At 39.8% G+C, this 19699-nt stretch overlaps 1 protein-coding gene across 1 annotated transcript in view; it reads left to right on the top strand.

Annotated features, from left to right (window-relative positions):
- Window positions 1–19699, top strand: part of LOC102787874 (protein kinase C-binding protein NELL1-like) — a 299433-nt gene that overhangs the window by 180414 nt on the left and 99320 nt on the right. The window contains exon 13 of the mRNA XM_087840916.1: window positions 19385–19510. Coding sequence (XP_087697042.1) covers window positions 19385–19510 — 126 coding nt within the window. The remainder of the gene's footprint in view (window positions 1–19384; window positions 19511–19699) is intronic.

Raw genomic sequence — 19699 nt, 5'->3', positions numbered from 1 at the left:
GAATCAGGAGCTGATAGCATCATGGCAGATTGGGTTGGGAAGGAGGGCAAGCTCACAGGTGGGTGAGCGAAGACAGACTACACTCACCTCCAGATAAACGAGAACAGATACTGTGGACGTGGGGAGAGGCGTTAATGAGAAATATGATGCAGAAAATAGAAGAGGTGGTTACTGTGTACCCAAATAAGTTGTAAAATTATTAGTCATCTCTAAATAGCCTCTATCAAGCACGAAATTGGTGCTCATAATTTTTAGCCCATAATTTACCTCTGTAGTAATTGACATCACTGCTAACCATTTTAGATTACAGTCCTGCCCTTCACGCAGACATTATCGGATTAGTTTGAATAATAACTCCGTCAAATACAGTACAAATACGATTGCAACCTTCTTGCGGCTAGGAATGTTGCACTGAATTTTGTCACAGTCGGCAACCAGTTGTTGTGGCAACCAGTTTTGACTGCAAAACACAGGTCGCCTGGTGGAAGGCAGTCATTTTCCAAGCAAATGCAGTCCTGCTCAGAAACCTGCGATCACTGTCCGATAGGACAGCATATCACCTTGAATCACCAGATTATCACAAAGACACTGCATGTAATTACTAACTGGACCTCATTTGGTTGCAAACTGAATGAAGTCAGTTGCTGTTTTGCCGCAGTGAAGTCGCATCGAAGATGGGAACTGACTGTGAGTGGACACAGACCTGGTCCCTGTCTTTGAAGCAACCATTTCAGAGGCAACAATTACAAATTCATTGCACACATAATAATAATAACAATAATTTTGATCATATCACAGTCTTGGCCACTATTTAGTGTGACTGTAACATAAAGTGAGGAAAAATCCAGATGCTGCTGCTAGGCTAAGATTAGCTTTCAGAAGTTAGCTTTTATGAAGAGATAAATGTTTATATATTAGCTTCTGTATTGTGTATGAATATTTTTTTTCCCTCTATCAAGCGTAATTCTTATAATATGTTGCAGTTGCTCACAGAGTTTTGTGAATATCTGCAACATATTATTCACATGCATGGGTCACTAGTGGGTTTTGATGCTCCAACTGCACAGGACTGCTTATGATGCATCTTTTGCTGTATAGTTTTGAAAGCGGGCCGTGCTGCAGCTGGTAGAGCGCATGACAGGCGTGGATGTTGTCAGAAACAGATTTGTTGTCTCTTGTGTGGATGGTGTGTTCCTAAAGTTGGTTGTCAGCATCTTGTCTTAAAAGAAGCCCTGCAGTGTACAGAAGGAAAATATCCATTAGATTGAGCTGTCATGAGGACAGGAGCGCCTCTTATTTGTCACATAGTTTGGTTTGTGTTGGTGATCTAGTCACAGCTGTTGCAGTTAAGATGTTTTTTCAAAATGGTAAATTTCTCAAAACTTCTCAAAAATCTTTTTTTCAACAGATGCCAAAAAAATGATCATTTATGGAGAAGTATTGGGTAACTGGTTTAAACATTCAGTAAAACAGAGAGATTCCTCAGAAAAAACACAAAAATAAACTAATTACTGTTACGACCCGGCTCTGCTAGGCGACAGAGGATGTAACATAAATGAGCCCAAAGACAGGAGGGATAGATAAAAGATAAAACATAAGGTTTATTACCACAACTGAAAACCGTTAGTGAAACAACTCACTAGGCAATAGGGTGATTTAAACGAACATAACAAACAACTCATATATTCAAATAACACTAATAACACCAGTAGAACACTACTCATCTAAACATCTCATAGGCAGTTAGTCAACACAAAGGTTGCAAAGGGCAGCAGTACAAAGGCAAAGGCAGGAGGGACAGTCTACACTGGGGGTGGGCAACTCCAGGCCTCGAGGGCCGGTGTCCTGCAGGTTTTAGATGTGTCCTTGATCCAAGACAGCTGATTCAAATGGCTAAATGACCTCCTCAACATGTCTTGAAGTTCTCGAGAGGCCTGGTAATGAACTAATCATTTGATTCAGGTGTGCTGACCCAGGGTGAGATCTAAAACCTGCAGGACACCAGCCCTTGGGGCCTGGAGTTGCCCACCCCTGGTCTACACAGTCTGTTCGCATCAACAAGTCCCCCTCCAAATGAAGAATCCTCAGCCTTTTATACTCTCAGGTAAATGCAGGCAGCCGCGTCATTGGTCCGTCGTGTTCAAGGCTCCTGCAGCAGCCAATGGTGTGTGTGGTCTGGCACACTCTGATCTGCATGAAGTTGTGCGGGCATAGCTCCCTGGCCAGCCAATCACCCGTGAGTCCTGGAACGCTTTGATTTCAATAGAGGAAGGCGGGGCCACCTGAGGCCAGGGGCCGTAACATAAAGCTTGAGCCATCACCTCTGTATGTATGCACTGGTGTGCTCAGTCAAAGACATAGATAGATGGACGTAATTAGTGTGACGATACCAACTGGTTACTAAAGTCACACTGAGATTAGCATTTCTACCATCATCCTCTTGGTTGTAAAAATACGGATGTGACAAAGAAGGTTGAATCTGACAGTGAAACTTCATGCTCATTGGCTAAAGACTTGTGATTGACAGTCTGACAGCCAATTAGTGTACATTTTCATATCTCAGACAATCCTCTATTTTGACAACAAACTCAATAAGGCAGCATTTACAAACAAGGTCAAGTCAGACTTCTATAGGATAGCGATCGCCATCTGGTCGCCAGCAGATGGAGAACAGGTTTGAGGCACTTTTGCACTGTCGTTGTTTTTCCAACCCAGAAGCTATGTCTATAGTCAATGTAATGGAGCTTCATTAGCTAATGATCTGTAGCCTGTGTAACCAAGATTTATAAATGCAACCTGTTCTATTACAGCTTATGTTGTTTTAATTATTTCTGTTGAAGATTCTTTATGCTTGGACAGTGTTTTATTTGTTTCTTGAGGTTGCAATTAAATGACTTCAATAAGAAGAAAGACGCCAACGTTGCTTCTCAGGAATTAGAGCCACCATGAACATAATGAAATAAGAGACCACACATTAACATTCTGAAGTTGTTTAGATGTATGCACTGTGTTTTCTGTATAAACCAATTTGTTTGATGTCAGCACCAGTTTAAGTGGTGGAGGTAGTGTATTTAACCATGTGATAATCAAATACTGTATATAAAAGATTAGCATTTTGGCTGCTAAAATCCAGTGAGCTATAACAAAAGCATCCACTTTACAGTTATTTTGAAATTGTAACTGTAAAGATTAAAAACATTTTTTGTACAAGCCTGGAGTCATGTTTGGTGCTGGTTAGGGTGAAGATGAACATTTTAAGGTTATGGATGTGAACTTGATTCAGATTTGTGGGTCATGTGCTGAACATATAGGCTGTGAAGTTTCAGACGAGTGAAGCGAAACAAAGACTTATTCATGCGCCCTGAGGGACATGCGTGTGTGCTTAGAACGTAAAGTGGTTTATCTGGAGGATTTGACCTCTCCTCCTCTTCCTCTGTCCTCCAGCTGCTCTCTGCTGTCAGGTGGAACCAGAGGGGCTGGCCTTAATTATGGGGAAGAGGTTGAATGTGACACTGATGCAGGACGTGGCAATAGCGTCTCCAAGGCCAGGGCCGAACAGGACATGCCTCAGTCCCCGTTGCCACATCCTGAGACAATGAGAGCTATTGCAAACCATCTGCTGCCATTGCCCTCCCAACAGTCCTGGGCACATGGACAAATAGTCCTGAGTGTGCGTGTGTGTGAAAGCTGCTTCTTCCAACCTCCTCCTCTGCTGCTCTGCCGTCACTTTAATATTTCTCCCGCTGGGGCCCACATGCTGACACATCTACCTTTGAGGAAAATGGGGCACAGCGGCAGCGGGGAAAGTAAAAACATTTACAAACTCAATTAAAATTGCAGGAGTCTGTGAAGAATCCTCTGAAAAAAACGCCTCAATTTCTAAAATGTATTTGTTGTACTTGGTGGAAGAGGGTGGGGGTTCTATCATGACATGACTGTTGTCTGCTTAATATAGCAACTCAGTGTTCATGCTCTCATTCCCATTTGAGGTCGACTGGCTGAATCTGTATTTCTTTAAATTAAAACTCTTTCTCCAAATAATAAATGAAAATATTAAAACACACTTATTATAAACTCTTATTCCATCCACATCTTGATTCAATTATGTACAATTTCATGCTAAGAACGAAAGAGCCTAATCGTTCAAGCAAAAATATTCACTTTCCCAAGTTTATCCCCCCCGAGGCTTTTTTGTGGCTTTGCTGGCATCCCGCAGGCGTGAAGTAAAAATCTTTTATTTTATTTTGTGTTGAGCAGCAGCATGGATGGAACTGCATTAAAACAGGCCGTAATTAACCACTTATTAATATGCTCAACTTGCTTGTAAACTGTTGCCTATTTACATATTAAGAACACAAAGCGTTACAGTAGATTTCATTTGTGTCTGTGGTGAATTGTCATCCAGTATTCAGTCGTTCTGTGGCTCTGCTGTGGTATTCGTTAGTGGAATCCCTCGTAAAAGCAAATGTGGCAGCTAAAGCGATACAGAGAGAACACTCCATCAGCTAGTCACTACCTCGGTGTGTTTGCAGTTTTGTGACAGACACGTATAAGACAGACAAAATCATCAGACTAGTCTTTGTCATTATTGTCAATCAGTTCCAGGGACCTTAAAAATATTTTGATGAATTAGCATGAAGTGTTAATACGTCTATATTTAATACAGTGTATTCAAACTCATACAACTTGAAATAACATGATTTAGGGGTTTATTGACGCCTGCATGTAAGCAACACACTCAAGACCCAAAAGTATTATTATATCTATAAAGGTGACTGTGAATAACAAACAAGAAGGAAAAAGTATTTTTAAAAAAATCATACTAACAAAAAACCAACAACATCATTATTATTGATCTCTGGCTCTCTTCAACAGTGTGTCGTTTGTCCTGCCTCCCTCCCCCTTCCCTCAACTGGGTGTGGCAGATGGCCGCCCCTCCCTGAGCCTTGTTTTTCTGGAGGTTTCTTCCTGCTAAAAGGCAGTTTTTTTCCCTTCCCACTGTCACCAAGTGCTTACTCATAGGGGGTCATCTGCTGGGGTTTTCTCTCCATATATGATCTAATATCTCTCTATTTGGGATTTGGTGCGTATAAATAGATTGAATTGAATTAACGTTGATCATAAGGCAGCTAAATATAAGTTTGTTTGCCTTCTGATTTGTGGTCAAGTAGCAGATTTCTTCTGCTGTGCCGTGGACTTGCATCACACTGCTGTCTCAGAAAACACTCTTCATGGTGGCTAAAGTAGTCATATTAGCAGATCTTTCCAGAGTGGATGGAGCAGGTTTAGCCATGTGATCGTGTAAGGCAAACAAAGGTTGGCAGGTAATGGGCGATGCTGGTCCTTGATCTATTGCAGCTAATGGTGTCACACTTGTAACTGTGGCTTTATTTAACCACTCTGGATAAACTGTGCAATGTTAGATAGCTATTTGACTTTTAACTAGTTTAGAAAGAAGGGAAACCTAAACGCTTTTAGGGTTTCTTTCTCAACAGCCATTTAAGCCAATTAAAAAATGTCACAGAAAATACCAGTGTCGTTTCTAACTTCAGACTGCAAAAGCGTCCTACAGCTTACCCCCAGGTTCCCCCACTGCACAGCCTCTTAATGTGATCAAAGGTACAAATACACCTCAGAAGCAGACCACAGAGTGTGCTGGGGCTTGCAAGTGAACTGCACTAGTTCAATTATGAACCTGGCACAAGGCAGCAAATGTAGCACACACATGGCCCCACTGTGCATGTGCTTTACATACTGACTCATCTACAGGTCAGATCTAATAAACGGATCTGACCTGCAGAGGAGCCAGTGTGTTGTTTATGCTATTTTCATATTGTGTAATAAAAAGAAAATTACTTCCTGTATTCACCTGTTGTAACAGTTTTTGTGCCATCAGTCACCTTGGATTAAGCTAACATGTTTAATGTTGCGAGCTTACCACTGCCAATTCTGCCAATTATAATATCCTTGTATACTTTTATAGAAGGAGTGCATAACAATGTGAAAATAAGCTCTAATGAATGCCGTTATTTTTCTGCTGAAGAGATATTTAAATGTAAACATGTTTAGTGAAGGCATGGCATTTTGCTTCAGTGACTGTTAACTTTATCCATTACAAACATGGTGAGTTACTGGGAGTCAGAGGAGATTCTAGGTTGAAAATTTACAGGGGCTCAGCTCCCAATCATAGTGTTATGCATACCGCGCCTTGTAATTAATATTAAGGAAATGTTTGCAAGTTTGCTGGTCTCTAGACTAGCTAAAGAAAAAATTGGAAAAAATTTGGTCCAATTTTATTCAAATTTTGCTGCTTTATTTTTCCTCATGTGACAGTTCCACTGACCAGTCTAACAGGCTGCTGCATAATAGGCAGTGCTTTTAATGTCATGTTCACTTTTTCAAGTTCAGAGGTCAAGTTTTCTGAAAGTATTATGAACGCGATATTTGTACTTTAAATTCACCAAGTTTAATAAATCAATCTGATCACCACCCAAGCAAGAATCGTATAAGTAAGACAAGACAAATTTTTCCATTTTAATGTGAAATATTTGATCTTATTTAATCTTAACTCTTCACATGATTGCATTTGATCTAAAATGGACTGTGGAATTCATCAATATCTCATCACGGTAACTTGTGATGTAGTCTGTGATCACTTTTGCAGTAAATTAGTTCTTTTCCTTCTTGCTCAGATCGCCCACACAAGTTCAAACTAACTTGTAAACAACATCTACATCTACAACTAATCACATAAGTAATTTTCTAACACCTACCACCACTTTCATCAAATTAAAAGTGAACTTGAGATTAAAAATGATATGAAAATAAACTTAATTTAATGTCTGTGTATACTTGCACCCGTGTTATGTGTATTATATCAGCGGTGGCTCCATGTAGCAGCAGCCTCTGGATGAGAATAGCAGTGAAGCTAATTAAGCTCTCCCACACTGCATTGTCAAATATTTATACCCTGATATCAGCTCGCCTGTCAAATGATTACTGCCTGTCACTTTGTGAAGGCACAACAAGTGCAGTGTTTTATCTTCAGTGTCTCACAGTCTCACAGTGTCTTCCTGTATCTTTTTTCATCTACGTATTTTTTTCTTGTCCAGGTTTTTGTCTATATTTTCACTTGCACTTGTGTGAATGTCTGCTTTTATTCCTGTTTGGATGCATCATTCTGTCGCTCTGCAACTTCTTTGTCATTTTTCATGAAATGCAGAAATTCTCAATAGAATAGAATAGAATATCCCTTTATTGTCATTGTACATGTACAAAGAAATAGTGAGTGCTCCACACCAGCTGTACCGGAATAGCATATAAATGGTAGACAGCAGGAATAAGTAGCAAACAGGAGAAATATATACAAACAAGAGGGATATATACAAAAACAAGAAAAATGTATGCAAAAATAAGAGAAAGGTACACATTAGAGAACAAGTGGGAAAGTGCTTGGAAGTAATGCAAAGAAAAGGCTTGGTATGAATAGAGTCCGTATGCGAGTGACCTATTGCCACTCAGACCAGGTTAGTGAGGTGAGTGGGCAGGGGTGGGGTGATAATGTTTATTGACAGTCCGAATGGCCAAGGGGAAGAAGCTGTTTGTGAGTGTTTTTGTTGATTCTTGATCCCTTTGTGCTTTGTTTTTCTATCACTTATAAGGTGAACAGCAGTTGCAAGCAGTGTTTTATAGAAGGGCAAGCAGAGCCGATGACCATCCTTTTATTTATTCTGCAGAATCAGAATCAGAATACTTTATTGATCCCTAGGGGAAATGATTTAATGCTCACCTCGTCATCTACATTATCACCTTTCTACACTTGCTTCCTCCAGTCTGCACCTCTTCAACCTGCCTGTTTAAATTATCTGGACATGGCAGGAATAGATGTCTCCTCTCCATCATCGAGACTTTTCGTGTTAACATGCTAAAGGAGTTCTTAAAGTCATCTTCACACTACACTATAATTCCTCTACAGCATACATGCTTGCCAGGGTTATCAACTAAGACAAATCCATCAATAAACAATACATATTACAGAGCAATTTGCTCATATGGTCAGATTATCCAATGCCAAAGGGGAGATGGACATGTCCATGAAAATGAAATTATAGGTTGCAACCACAACATGGGAAGGCAACAGTTTGAAATGTAGGAAAGAGAGAGTGCTTTCCTTTTAGTATGTTTTAACTAATGCATTTTTATATTATACTGCAAGCACTACCGTCCTTGCTTGCCATCTTGAAACTTCACTGGTGAATAGGGAGTAGATCAAAGGCTGTAGCAGCAAAAGGTGATCTTGTTTGACAAAATCAGTTTCACATTATTCCTTAGATCAACCAAGTCTACTACAATGCACTTTGCAGTTTACCTGGTACAATAGTTGTTACATTTTTGTACTGACTGCATTTGTAAATATTTACCTTATCTTATTGTAGCTGGGGCACATTCTGTGTGTACTTATGAAGAAACCTGCTGTCCTTATAAGAAAAAATGCAGCCCATGTCTCCACCAAGTATTAGGCATAGTTAGTGTAAAACCATTTTGATCTAACTATGGTCATTTCTATTTGGCCTCCTTGTGCCTATCTAGCAATGTTCTGTAAGTTTTAAAAACATTACAGGATAAAGTGTATCATTTTTGCAATATTCCCAAATTGGCTGCAGGTAATGTATAGTATAGTAATATTATAGCCAATGCTGCTGTAAAGCATCCCACAATGGTAGGTGTCTTATATGTCATTGCTTTACTTTGTCCCTTGTTTAAAGCATGCAACCATTGCAATCCAAGTTGTTGTGTGGTATATATGCTCTGTGTGCATATACTGGTTATACATATCTCTGGTTAAACCTAAGCATGATTTTTTTCCACTTAGTAGTTGTTAGTAGTCACTTTACTTGCTGAATCAGTATGCTGTACTCATGCACATGTGCTAATGAGAGGGTTATCTAACCAGGAACATTGATCTCATTTAGATGATCTTTGCACATTAAATAGACATCACTTGATAGTAGTGCTTGCTTTGTCTTAGGAGCAACATTTTCAGACTGGTTTACACACGTGGTAGCTCAGAAAACCATTGCATTGCTTTTTTTAACCGGTTGTTTTTGGAATTATCTATAAATTATTGCTTTAGGTTGCAAGACATAGTTTTGACTTGTATGCTGGTTTTTATTATGGCACATTTATTACATATAAAAATATTGGGCTTTAGAGGAAAAACAAGTATCCATGGCCAATTTAAAAACAGCAGACAACTTTACATGCATTGCATTGGTCTACAGGACCAAATAAATAAATACAAATAAATAAATGTAATTCCAGGAACATATACTACACGCAGCTCTTGTCACAATTTTCTGTGTTTACCTCTTACCTTCTAATACCATCTCCATACACAGCAGCATCTCCACCACTCCCCACTAATGATCGTATCACTAGGACTACATTTTGTGTCTGTCCGTTCAGATATGTGCCTGCCCAACAAAATGATGTTTCCATACAACTAAAGTGCATTCTTATTCTCAAGAGCATTGTATTTTGAGGGAAACATATTTCCTGTACAACAAAACAGCTTTCAATACACACCGATAAACTGGATTGTATTTTTTTTTTTTTTGTGAGGGAAATGTATTTCCCTTAACACAAAAGACCTAACAATTCAAAAGACTGACAAATTCCCTCTCAGTAGGTTGACTTGGGAAGTCATGGCACAAAATTGCAACAAGTGATGCCAACAAGAAATCATTATTAGTTTTGTTTTTCCACTTTCATGCTGTTTTTGATGTTTTCACATTTCATTTCAACTCAGTGTTTGGTTAGGTTTAGATAACAAAGCAACTTGGTTAGTTTTTGGAAAAGATCATCGTTTTGGCTGAAATACATGATTTCCTAATCTTAACCTCATGAGAAGTTTGTCCGTCATTTTTCTGTTTTACCAAACCGACGAATCCTACCCAGCTACTGATTTGGTGAGCATCGGCAGCAGAGGTCAGCCACAATCAAATGGGTTTACCTGCATAACAAAATAATATTTTCAAGTAAAAATTGTTTTATACGAGTTGGTGATGATGATATGAAGTTTACAGAGATTTGGCTTGGAATCATCAAATGTAGAATTTTGTTTCTTTATCATATGAAAAATGATCATTTAAATGCTGCGTTTTTCAAGCTTTTTCAGTTTATATGTCCTAAAAAGATAACAAAAAGTTAATATTATAGATATTTCTACTTCTACTACTTTCTACTTTCTACAGACTGGAGTGTGCAAGCAAGCGTTTTTTACCTGCTTTGCGGCTATTTTTTCTACACATCCACAAATATCTGTTTATTTTTTAAATGTTGTTATAGGTTTTTTGTTTTTTGGGTTGTTTTGTTTTTTTTTACATAAAATATAAGAAAAATATTTGTAGTGATATGAATGCATTCTTTAGAGGATATCTATATAATGCTCACTTGGCTATGATTGCATTTTTTGTCGGTATGTTATGTGTGTAGTTGATGACTTCATAACGTGAAGAGAAAGTATTAGGGAACAGCTTTATTAGGTGGCAACACGTCAGTATAAATTCCTACTTTTTCACTATAGCTTCCTTTCTGCAGATCTTAGGCAGTCCTCTTTATAATCTTTTCAGCATCTCTTCTTTGCTCTTATTGTATTGTCCTGGAATTTCACTGATACATTTAAGTCTAATCAGTTGGCTTACAGGTAAGCTTTTTGTGAGGTGGCTAGGATGAAAACTTCCAGCACGAAGAAATGTATTCTGATCAGCAGGTTTGGAGTACAGAGAGGTGGACAGATATTTGTCTTTTTTTGTTACTTTTATGTCAAGGAAGTTAATGTCTTTAGTGCTGTAATTAAGGATAAAACGTAAGCTTACAAAATAAACTCCAGTAACGTAGCAACTGATCCCTTCCAGAGTAAAAATACATCATCTATATATTTTCCAAGACATAATAAGTAGTAGAAAAGGGTTATTTTGCTGGTCATACTGGTGCCATTTTTTCCCATTGCAGTGCCAGAAATTTGGAGATATGGTATGTTGTTAAAAAAAGAAATAATTCCTCTTTAGAACAAAAGTAGCCAGGTTATAAAGAAAGAGGTAGATGGTGATTTTGTAGGTTTAGTGTCAAGAAAATATCCCACAGACTCAAGGCCTTGCTCTTGGGTAATATTAGTGTACAAAGATTCAATATCTAACATGCTCAATATGATATCTGCATCAGTTGGTGGGAGGTATTTGAGAAAAAGCCAAAAGTGAGTTTTATGTTTTATGTGACTGACTTCCTCCCCGGAATTGAGATAGAGTCTATGGACAATTCAGTGGATCTTTTCTTTTTTTCCCCAGCATGTGCGATTGAATTTGGATCTCTTCTGGATGGGGGTTCCAAGAGAGGAAACTCTATTTTGTCCAAAAAAAAATAGGATGTTTAGAGTGGTTGGGGAACTTATGTTGTGACTTTTTCTTGTTCGTAGTAGTTGAAGGAAGTCTTTGACCTGGATGTGCAGTTTTGTGCAGACTATAAAGACTGTAAACTGTATGTTTTACTTAATTAAATGCTAGATTAAAAAATACATGTTTTTTTATATTCAGTAAACTAATTGCTAATAGTAAAGAATATTTTCCTGTTACAGATGCACTTACTGGGTGAGCATTGTTTGATTGCTGGATGGACCCAATCTGTCATCATAAACATCAAAAGGCTACCACAGTGGATTGTTTGTCCCCTGTGATATATACAGCACAACTCTCTGCTTCAACAAAGTAAATTCTGTGTTCCTTTTTTGATTTGACTTGCAATAAAAAAAGACTTCAGCTGTGCAGTAATCTGTTAAACTGCGAGGGAAGGCACACACTGGGCTGCCTCCTACTGATGGAGATATGGATTTATATCAGTTAGCGGGCACCCAGGTGTACTTTTCTGAGCTTTGCAGTAAGTGTACCTGTGAGAACATCCTGCACGCGCACACACAGCACCTGTCATCTAGGTAAACTGTTCTGCTCTGTCTGACAGAAGAGAAGGACTCTGTCACAGTTTCAGTTTTCACTGTGTCTGTCTAAAAGTTTGTCAGTGTGCGGCTCAATGAGTGGCAGCTTCTTGTTGGTGCTGCAGAATGACAGACAGATGAAAGCACCTTTCTCACACCATTTCCTTCTTTTGATAGAGAACCTTTCCATTCAGTTCTCCTTCTCACGAGCTGTTCCCTGCCAGACAATGCAAACAGCATGTTCCTGGACAAGCTCTAATCTGCTCAGCCAGAGCGCTTCCTGCTCTGTGCGTCTTCTAGAAGGACAAGGGCTTCTGTGATAAGGGCTGCCGTTCTCTAAAGGTGCTCTAATTAAATGCACCAGTAGTTTTGACACCCACAGGAGACGGGCAGCATCAGAAAGGTACAGTCCTGCGCTGCATGTTGATTGTTGTTTTGTGTGTTTGGTTTGTTTGCGCCACAAAGAGATAACGGGTTTTAGTCATTGAATTCAGCCACCTGAGGTCTCTGCATGGCCCCTTTGAGGAAAATAATTTCAGTCCATGGTGAAAGATGATGATGCAGGTCTTTTCAAGTTTGTGCCACTGGTCTAGGTTCCTGCTGCAGAAAGGAAAAATGGAGCATATTGGGAGATATTCAGGCTCGCTTTCCTCCTTCACAAGTTGAAGTTGTGGAAAGCAATACAAGACTCAATTATCGTAGTGCATAATTGCTGGCTGAGATTATGTTTTTTTCTTCAGAGGAGGCCATTTTCGTGCCATTTATACTTACAGTGTGAAATATATTGCTCACACAGGGATAAATGTCCATCACGGGAATGAAAGAGAAGGCTTTTTTCTTATCGTTGTATTCTTGTGCTGAGTTTTCATATCCGAAATGCATTACATTATTCTATGCTACTCGTCTGTCACTCGACACACAATAAAAAGTAAATGTCCCCGGGGAAAAGTAGAGAAAAAGAAAGTTACATTTCAGACAGCATCAACTAAAGCTGAACAGCGACATGCCATCACTCAAGCTGAGCGTATCTAAATCAGTGAGCAACGTAATGGATCTGTGTTGGCACCATGTAGACATGACCCCAGCTCATAAATATTCAGATTATTGCGCAATAGACTAACAAAGTAGCAAAAATGAAGGTTCTGAGTTCAACTAAACTTTTCTTGTGGTTCAGAAGCACATTATTCAAAGTGCTGCAATACAGGAGAGACATGCTTCTCTGTATTTGCAAATTGGTGTCAGTAACTGCTGATGCTCTGCAGTCTGCTGCGCATACTGTATGTGGGTGCAACAACTTGTATTTGTAAGCTACACAACAGTTGAATGGTAAAGTCTGATTCAGAATGATATTTCTGCTTAAACGAGGGACAGAACTCAATCTGTAACATGAAACGGCTTTTATTTAAAGTACAAATGGGCATGCACACAGGGAGAGATTAGCAGCTGTTGAAGAAATGACTCCAAGGCCTGTCTCTCAGTTTGCTGTGGTGGTGTATTTATTAAGAATAGTCACAAAGGAGTGGGTGTAAGTAGATGAAGCAAGCCAGAGACATCTACAAGAATGCTATTTATGCAGAAGATTACAGCAGGAGTAACTGAGATTGGTGGAAGGGTTGATAATTATTCTATAATTATAAAGCACAAAAGGTAAGACACTAAAGAGTCTGGTCACTGGCCATGTGTTACCAGGCTCCAGCAACAGCAACAAAGATTAGTGTTAAAGAAAGTGAATGGTCATGGGAACAGGGGTCACACTCCAGGAGATGGGGAGCTTCCTGGTGGGCTGCAGGGACTATTCATATTAACAACTTCATATTTATTGCAACACAATGAAGCCATGTCTGTCTTAACTGTATTTAACATGGCAAATTGCTTTACACGTGTCAAGGGCTCAACCTGTCTAAGGTAACACTAGCTTTTGTGTGGAATTATTGTCTGAGTTGAGGGCAATTTTCTTTCTTATGGCACAACAAGCAGATCTTGATCTGGACCTGCACAGAGGCAAAACGGATGATGATCCTCTCATCCAACTGTGAGTAACAAGCGAGCAAGCACGTGAGCTGGCCTCCAAACTGTTGGCATAACTTGAGAGTTTTAATCGTAGTCCTGATTTACGCTATGCATGACTGAGAAAAGTCATCACCTTGCTGCTATATGAATACAGGCGGTACTGTTTGAATTCAATTCAATTCAATTCAATTCATTTCACACCATTAGTTTGCACTCTTGTATTTGCTTAAGCTGGAAACTGTTGCTGTGATTTTGATGTATTTGATGTCATTGATTGCAGCTACGTGCTGTGCAGTGACTGACACTTGCATACAAGCATAATAATTTCTGTAAAAGTGCCTATTATTGGAAACCCTTATTTTCTCACTGTGAAAATAAACAAGAAAAATGCTTAGCTGTTTACACCAAGTGCATCACAGAAAAAATAAACAAAACATCCCATTTAATGTTTGAGCACATGTCTGTGTGCGGAAAGCAAAGCCCCGTGCAAGTCTCAATTATCATGGTGTGTAATTGCAGACTGAGATTTAGTCGGTGTGGAAGAGAATAGATTGAGGATGAGAGAAAGGTCAAAGAACGGGGGAATGCAGATGTAGGTGTGTTATTGTGTAAGAAGGCAATCTGCTGAGACAGTGATGAGAGTTTATCTGGAAGGATGATGATTTCAAGGAAGGAAGGAAACAGTTCTTATTAAGTGATTTAAAAAAGAGCTCTCAGCTCTTGCTCTTAAGTTGATCACATGAATTAGTGGCGACATGAATAATCTGAACTGTAACTTGGATCTGTGGATATATTCATGTCGATATTACACTGCTAACCATGTCTGGAGATGATTGTTGCTGATCTATAGAGCTAAACTGGCAAAACTGAGATAAAATGGCATGTGTCAAAACACAATAATATAATTTTATTATAATTTTCTAAGTTACATTTATACACTTTATTATTTACTTATTGAGTTACTGATACAATTTTTCCTTTTGCTGCATTTGGTCTTAAATTCTCTTTCTGTGGTAAAATGTTTATTATTAATTTCTTCTTTTTGGACTCTTCAATATATTCAATATTCGATTTTCTTTTAAGACAAAAAACCTCAAAAACAACAGTAAAAAAAAAACTGAAATAAAGCTGTAAGAGCTGGAAAAAGGGTAACCTCTTATTCAAGAGGCTTTTTCAGTTTTGGAATACAAAAGGTTGAGAGACCCAGGTGTTTGACCTTAGCGGAGGTTGTCCCCTTTGGAGTTAGTCGATGACCTGATGAGTCATTAAATGAGCCAAGTGAAAAAATGCGTTGCTCATCACTATTACCCAGGCTTAAGGGTTGAAGCCACTGTTAGGCCTCCCCAGAGCTTATAATGTGGCCTATTCAACAGAAGATCAACAGAGCGAAAAGTGTGAATGTGAGGCTGAAATACCCAAGAAAGGTTCTCAAGATGTCTGATAGCTGGTCTTGTAAGCCACCACCTCTGTTCAAAGATGGTTGTTCGCAGTGGACATAGATGGCCTCTTTTAGTCCTCTTTCAACCCTTTCAAGTCTTCTCAGGGCAAAATGTGAACATTGACATCCTTAAGAGTGCAGGTGTGCAGCTGAGTCTTGTCCTGTTGCATTGGCTCTATTTTGTGGAGTGTGTTTGGTTTCTCCTCTGTAGAGATCCAAGCACTCTTCACTACACTAGCCACCTCACCACTACTTTTTTTTAAATCTATTTGGTTGGATATAAAGTACACCGGGATAAAAGGGTTGGAGAAAATTCTCTAGATTTTCTCTGGCAAAGCTTCAACACAAAACATGACAACATTGTTCCATTTGTCATTCTGTTTCACGCTAGCTAGTGCCATCTGAAATAAAGCATAGACACAAAACAACTGCTCACAATAGGAACGGTTAACCCTCCATTCGCATCAAAAGACAGGAAAGTAGGAAATACAAATGAAATGATACATAGACTTCTTTTTCACACGACTGTAATAGCACAAAGTTCATATGTGAGCTGAGCTACATGACATAAAGAACACAGTGTAAACAACGTACAGATTCAAATACAAAACATATACATATAGTGGTGTCTGCCTTTGAAAACATACTTTTTGAATGAGCACTGAGAACACCCTTTCTTCTTCTGCAGGAAGAGTAAGAGTAGCAGCCATGCGCTGATAATGAAATGCACTTGGTTAGCTGATCATCAGCGTTGCCACCTTTTAAAGAAAGAGATATTTTGGTAGTTTGGAGGGTTCAGGTGTGTGTTAACATAATGCCACAATCAGAAGTGCACATTCACCCCAAGGTCAGACTGTGCAATGTTCACATAAACTGCAAAAAACACAAACAAAACACAAACTACATCTCAGGCTCTACAGAGCTCAGTTAGCATGTTAAATGTTAAAGCTCTCTACACACCTTATATCATGGTGGCAGAGGGGTGGTGATTTGGGACCTAGACACTTTGCAGTCGTTGAGTTGACTTAATGAGCTCCTTTAGATCCTAGAGTTGAATGTGAGGTGATTTTTTTCCGACGGCTAATGCTTGGTTGAAACTCGGTCACATAATGATCACAAACATGGAAGCAACTCTGCAAAAGAAGGGCTGAAAAAGACAAGGATGTGCTGCAATGGCCCAAAGTCCAGGCTCAACCCAACTGAAATGATACAACTGAGCTGTGCATAAATCAATGCCCCCAAACCTCAATGAACTGAAGCAACGTTGTGAAAAAGAGTGGGCCAAAATTGCGTCACAATGATGTGAGAGACTGATAGTCATACTGAAAACGATTGCTTCATTCTATTGCTACAAGTTATTGAATCGTGGGGAATGCTTCATTTTTCACAAGAGTTCATAGACTTCTTTGAAAACATTATTTTTCACACGACTGTAATAGGGCAAGGTTCAAATGTGAGATGAACCACATGACACTGTCTAATACAGTGTTTTTCACCCAAATACCCCATTTATAAGTTGAACTTAGGTTGTGAATTGTTTGATATAAAGAGTTTTTCCATATAAGCTGTATTACTGCTTAGCTAAACAGTGATCTGGATTAAAAGAACAATACCTGAGAAGCCCTTTCATCCTTTGCAACCCATTTAACTGAACTCTATCCCTCTTTAAAAATGTAAGGCCTAGTGCTGAGTGATAGTCAGTGTGCAAACCTGAAAATTAAATTGAGTAACAATTCAAAGTTTGCTGGAAGTAAAACACTGGAAAAACATTCACCGGTGAAGGCACACACAAGGGCACTTTCTCCATCAAGTCTCACATTTGCTGACAGTCACTTTTGAAGTCAAAGGGACTTATCTCAAAATGTATTTCCATCTCTGTTTCATTCAGAGGCTGTAGCAGCAGTTTCATCTCATGGACTTCAAACAGAGAAAATAAAAGTGACTGATCAGCTGCAGTGGCTGAGTCCTATAAGCTTGCATTTACAGACACCTTCAGTAATGCATTCACACAATCTGTGAGTATCTGGGTAAAGGAAATAAAGGAGTTTCCATCAACGAGAAACAATATTGTTGTAACATAGAAAGCTGTTTCCATTGACCCCTACAGTAAGAGGAGATGAATGTACTAGTGCGCACACATATACAGACGACAGCAAAAGAACAAGGTTCTTCTCTCTTTCTGTCTCACAACATCCAAGCACACAGCACCCTCATTTTTACCCATCTCTCTCCCAGACACACACAAGTACACAAAAAAGAAATGAGCTAACGTAAACAAGCACGCGCACACTCATGCATGCACAGAGTCCTATCCTGCCTTATTTTTAGCTGTTCCCCTACCCAGCCCTGACCTACATCACAGCATGAATAAAGCAGCAGAGAGATGAAGAAAGTGAGCTCATATTGGGAAGGGGAAGGGTGGAGGTGGGGTGTGGTGTCTGGGGCAGAGAGATGGGGGTGTGGGGAGGGAGAAGAGAGGCAGAGAGAAACACACACACACATACACTCTGGCAAAAAAACGAACAGAAAAACGAACCGCTTCTCCTCCATCCCCCCGCCGTGAAATGACAGTTTCAGTTCTGTCAGCAGACCTCACCTGCAACAATGCTCCCAGAGGAGGCAGCAGAGGGCGAATACACACACAGACTTTTCCAAACACAGGAGATGCAGACAGAAAAGTCTTGCCACGGCCTCAGGCTTGACACCAGAGGGTCGTCTTGCTCTAAGCGGAAGCGAAACAAAAGCAGCGAGTGCTCGACTTTGACTTATTGAGTCTCCGTGTCGGCTGTCATCAACCTTTGAACAACAGTTTGGCACCTTGTGCCAATAAAGGTTAATCAAATGAGTAAGCTTTTTAGGCGGAGCAGTGCTTCAGTACAAGATGAAAATCAGATTCGGGTGCTGTCGCTCAGCCTCAAAGCGCTCAAATAAGTTCCATGTTTTTGATGCAGGAGATCAATGCTTTTTTTTTGTAACACCGAAGGCCGGCGAGCCTTTGTATGTCTGAATACATGATCGGCCTCTCTTTGTGGAATTTAACACTCCTACTGTGCACTCTCCAAGGATGAAACTCACCGAGAAAAAACCTTATGGGTGTTGCATGTAAGGCAATTACATACTTCATACGCATTCATTCTATTGTAAGGGGAAAGTGTGAGCTGAACACCTCGAGGCTGGAATGTATTTATCCAAGGAGAGGATATGGAAATGCTGTCCTCACGCTCTCCTTCCCTTAAGTGGTGGAAAGGCCTGTTAGCCTCGGGAAACCGGTTCTCTTCTGCTCACATCCGCATAAATACTCGGCACTGTACAAACGCACGCGCGTGAATTTAGGGCTCCCTTCTGCATAACGCCTCCCTTGTGTGTTTCCAATCCCATTTCATCAGCAGTCATCCAGCTCTGCTAATGCTTCCCCAAGCTCCATGTTTTAGTGCTCATACGATGTCTTTCAAGCTACATTAGGAGGAGAGAGCCTGTGTGTATGAAGAGAAGGCGTAATATATCATGATATTAGCTCCACATAATAGATGTCAGCGAAGATGCTGTACTCCCTGCTCTCCTCTGTCCTCTTCAGTTGATATGTCCTTATCTCATCAGCCTTTTCCTTTCCTTTCTCCTCCTTGTTGAGATTGCTTCTGGTGTGCTCGATTCACAGTCAGTTGTCACGCTCTCTCTCTCTCCATTGTACTGGGCATGACCGTTCCATTTAAACCATAAATTAAAGCAATACTTAAATTTAAGCGTCTTTGTTTGTCTGAGTTTTTCAGTGGGTGCAGTTTTGGTTGTGCACAACTCTAATTAATAACTTGTGCATCAAGATGGGGCTCGGACACCTTTCCTTTGGGAGGTGATTAAAAACAATTTACTTGTTAGTTCCAAAAGGAGTAGGTGTGTCTTTAAAGAAGCCTAAAGAATTATTAACCCACTGCATATTCTCTCTTTGTCCTCAGATATTGATGAGTGCGCGACGCAGATGCACTACTGCCAGTCCAACACGGTGTGCGTCAACCTGCCCGGCAGCCATCGCTGTGACTGTCTACCAGGCTTCACCAGAGTGGACGAGTACTCTTGCACTGGTGCGTCTGCATGCATGGAAATATGTCACTGACTCACATTAAGGATTGTCATCAAAACTGACCAGTAGTGTACCGGTGCTTAATGACTTCATAATTTCTGAGTTATAAGGAAAGTTTTTTGTTTTAGAAATTAAAGCATCTTTGCAATTGACTTGTTGACGGATCAAACAAGAGTTATCCAGGGTGTAA

Source organism: Neolamprologus brichardi, chromosome 1 (assembly GCF_056152115.1).
Source record: "Neolamprologus brichardi isolate AB-2024 chromosome 1, ASM5615211v1, whole genome shotgun sequence".
Classification (NCBI taxonomy): domain Eukaryota; kingdom Metazoa; phylum Chordata; class Actinopteri; order Cichliformes; family Cichlidae; genus Neolamprologus; species Neolamprologus brichardi.
This window is presented reverse-complemented; position numbering and strand designations above follow the sequence as displayed.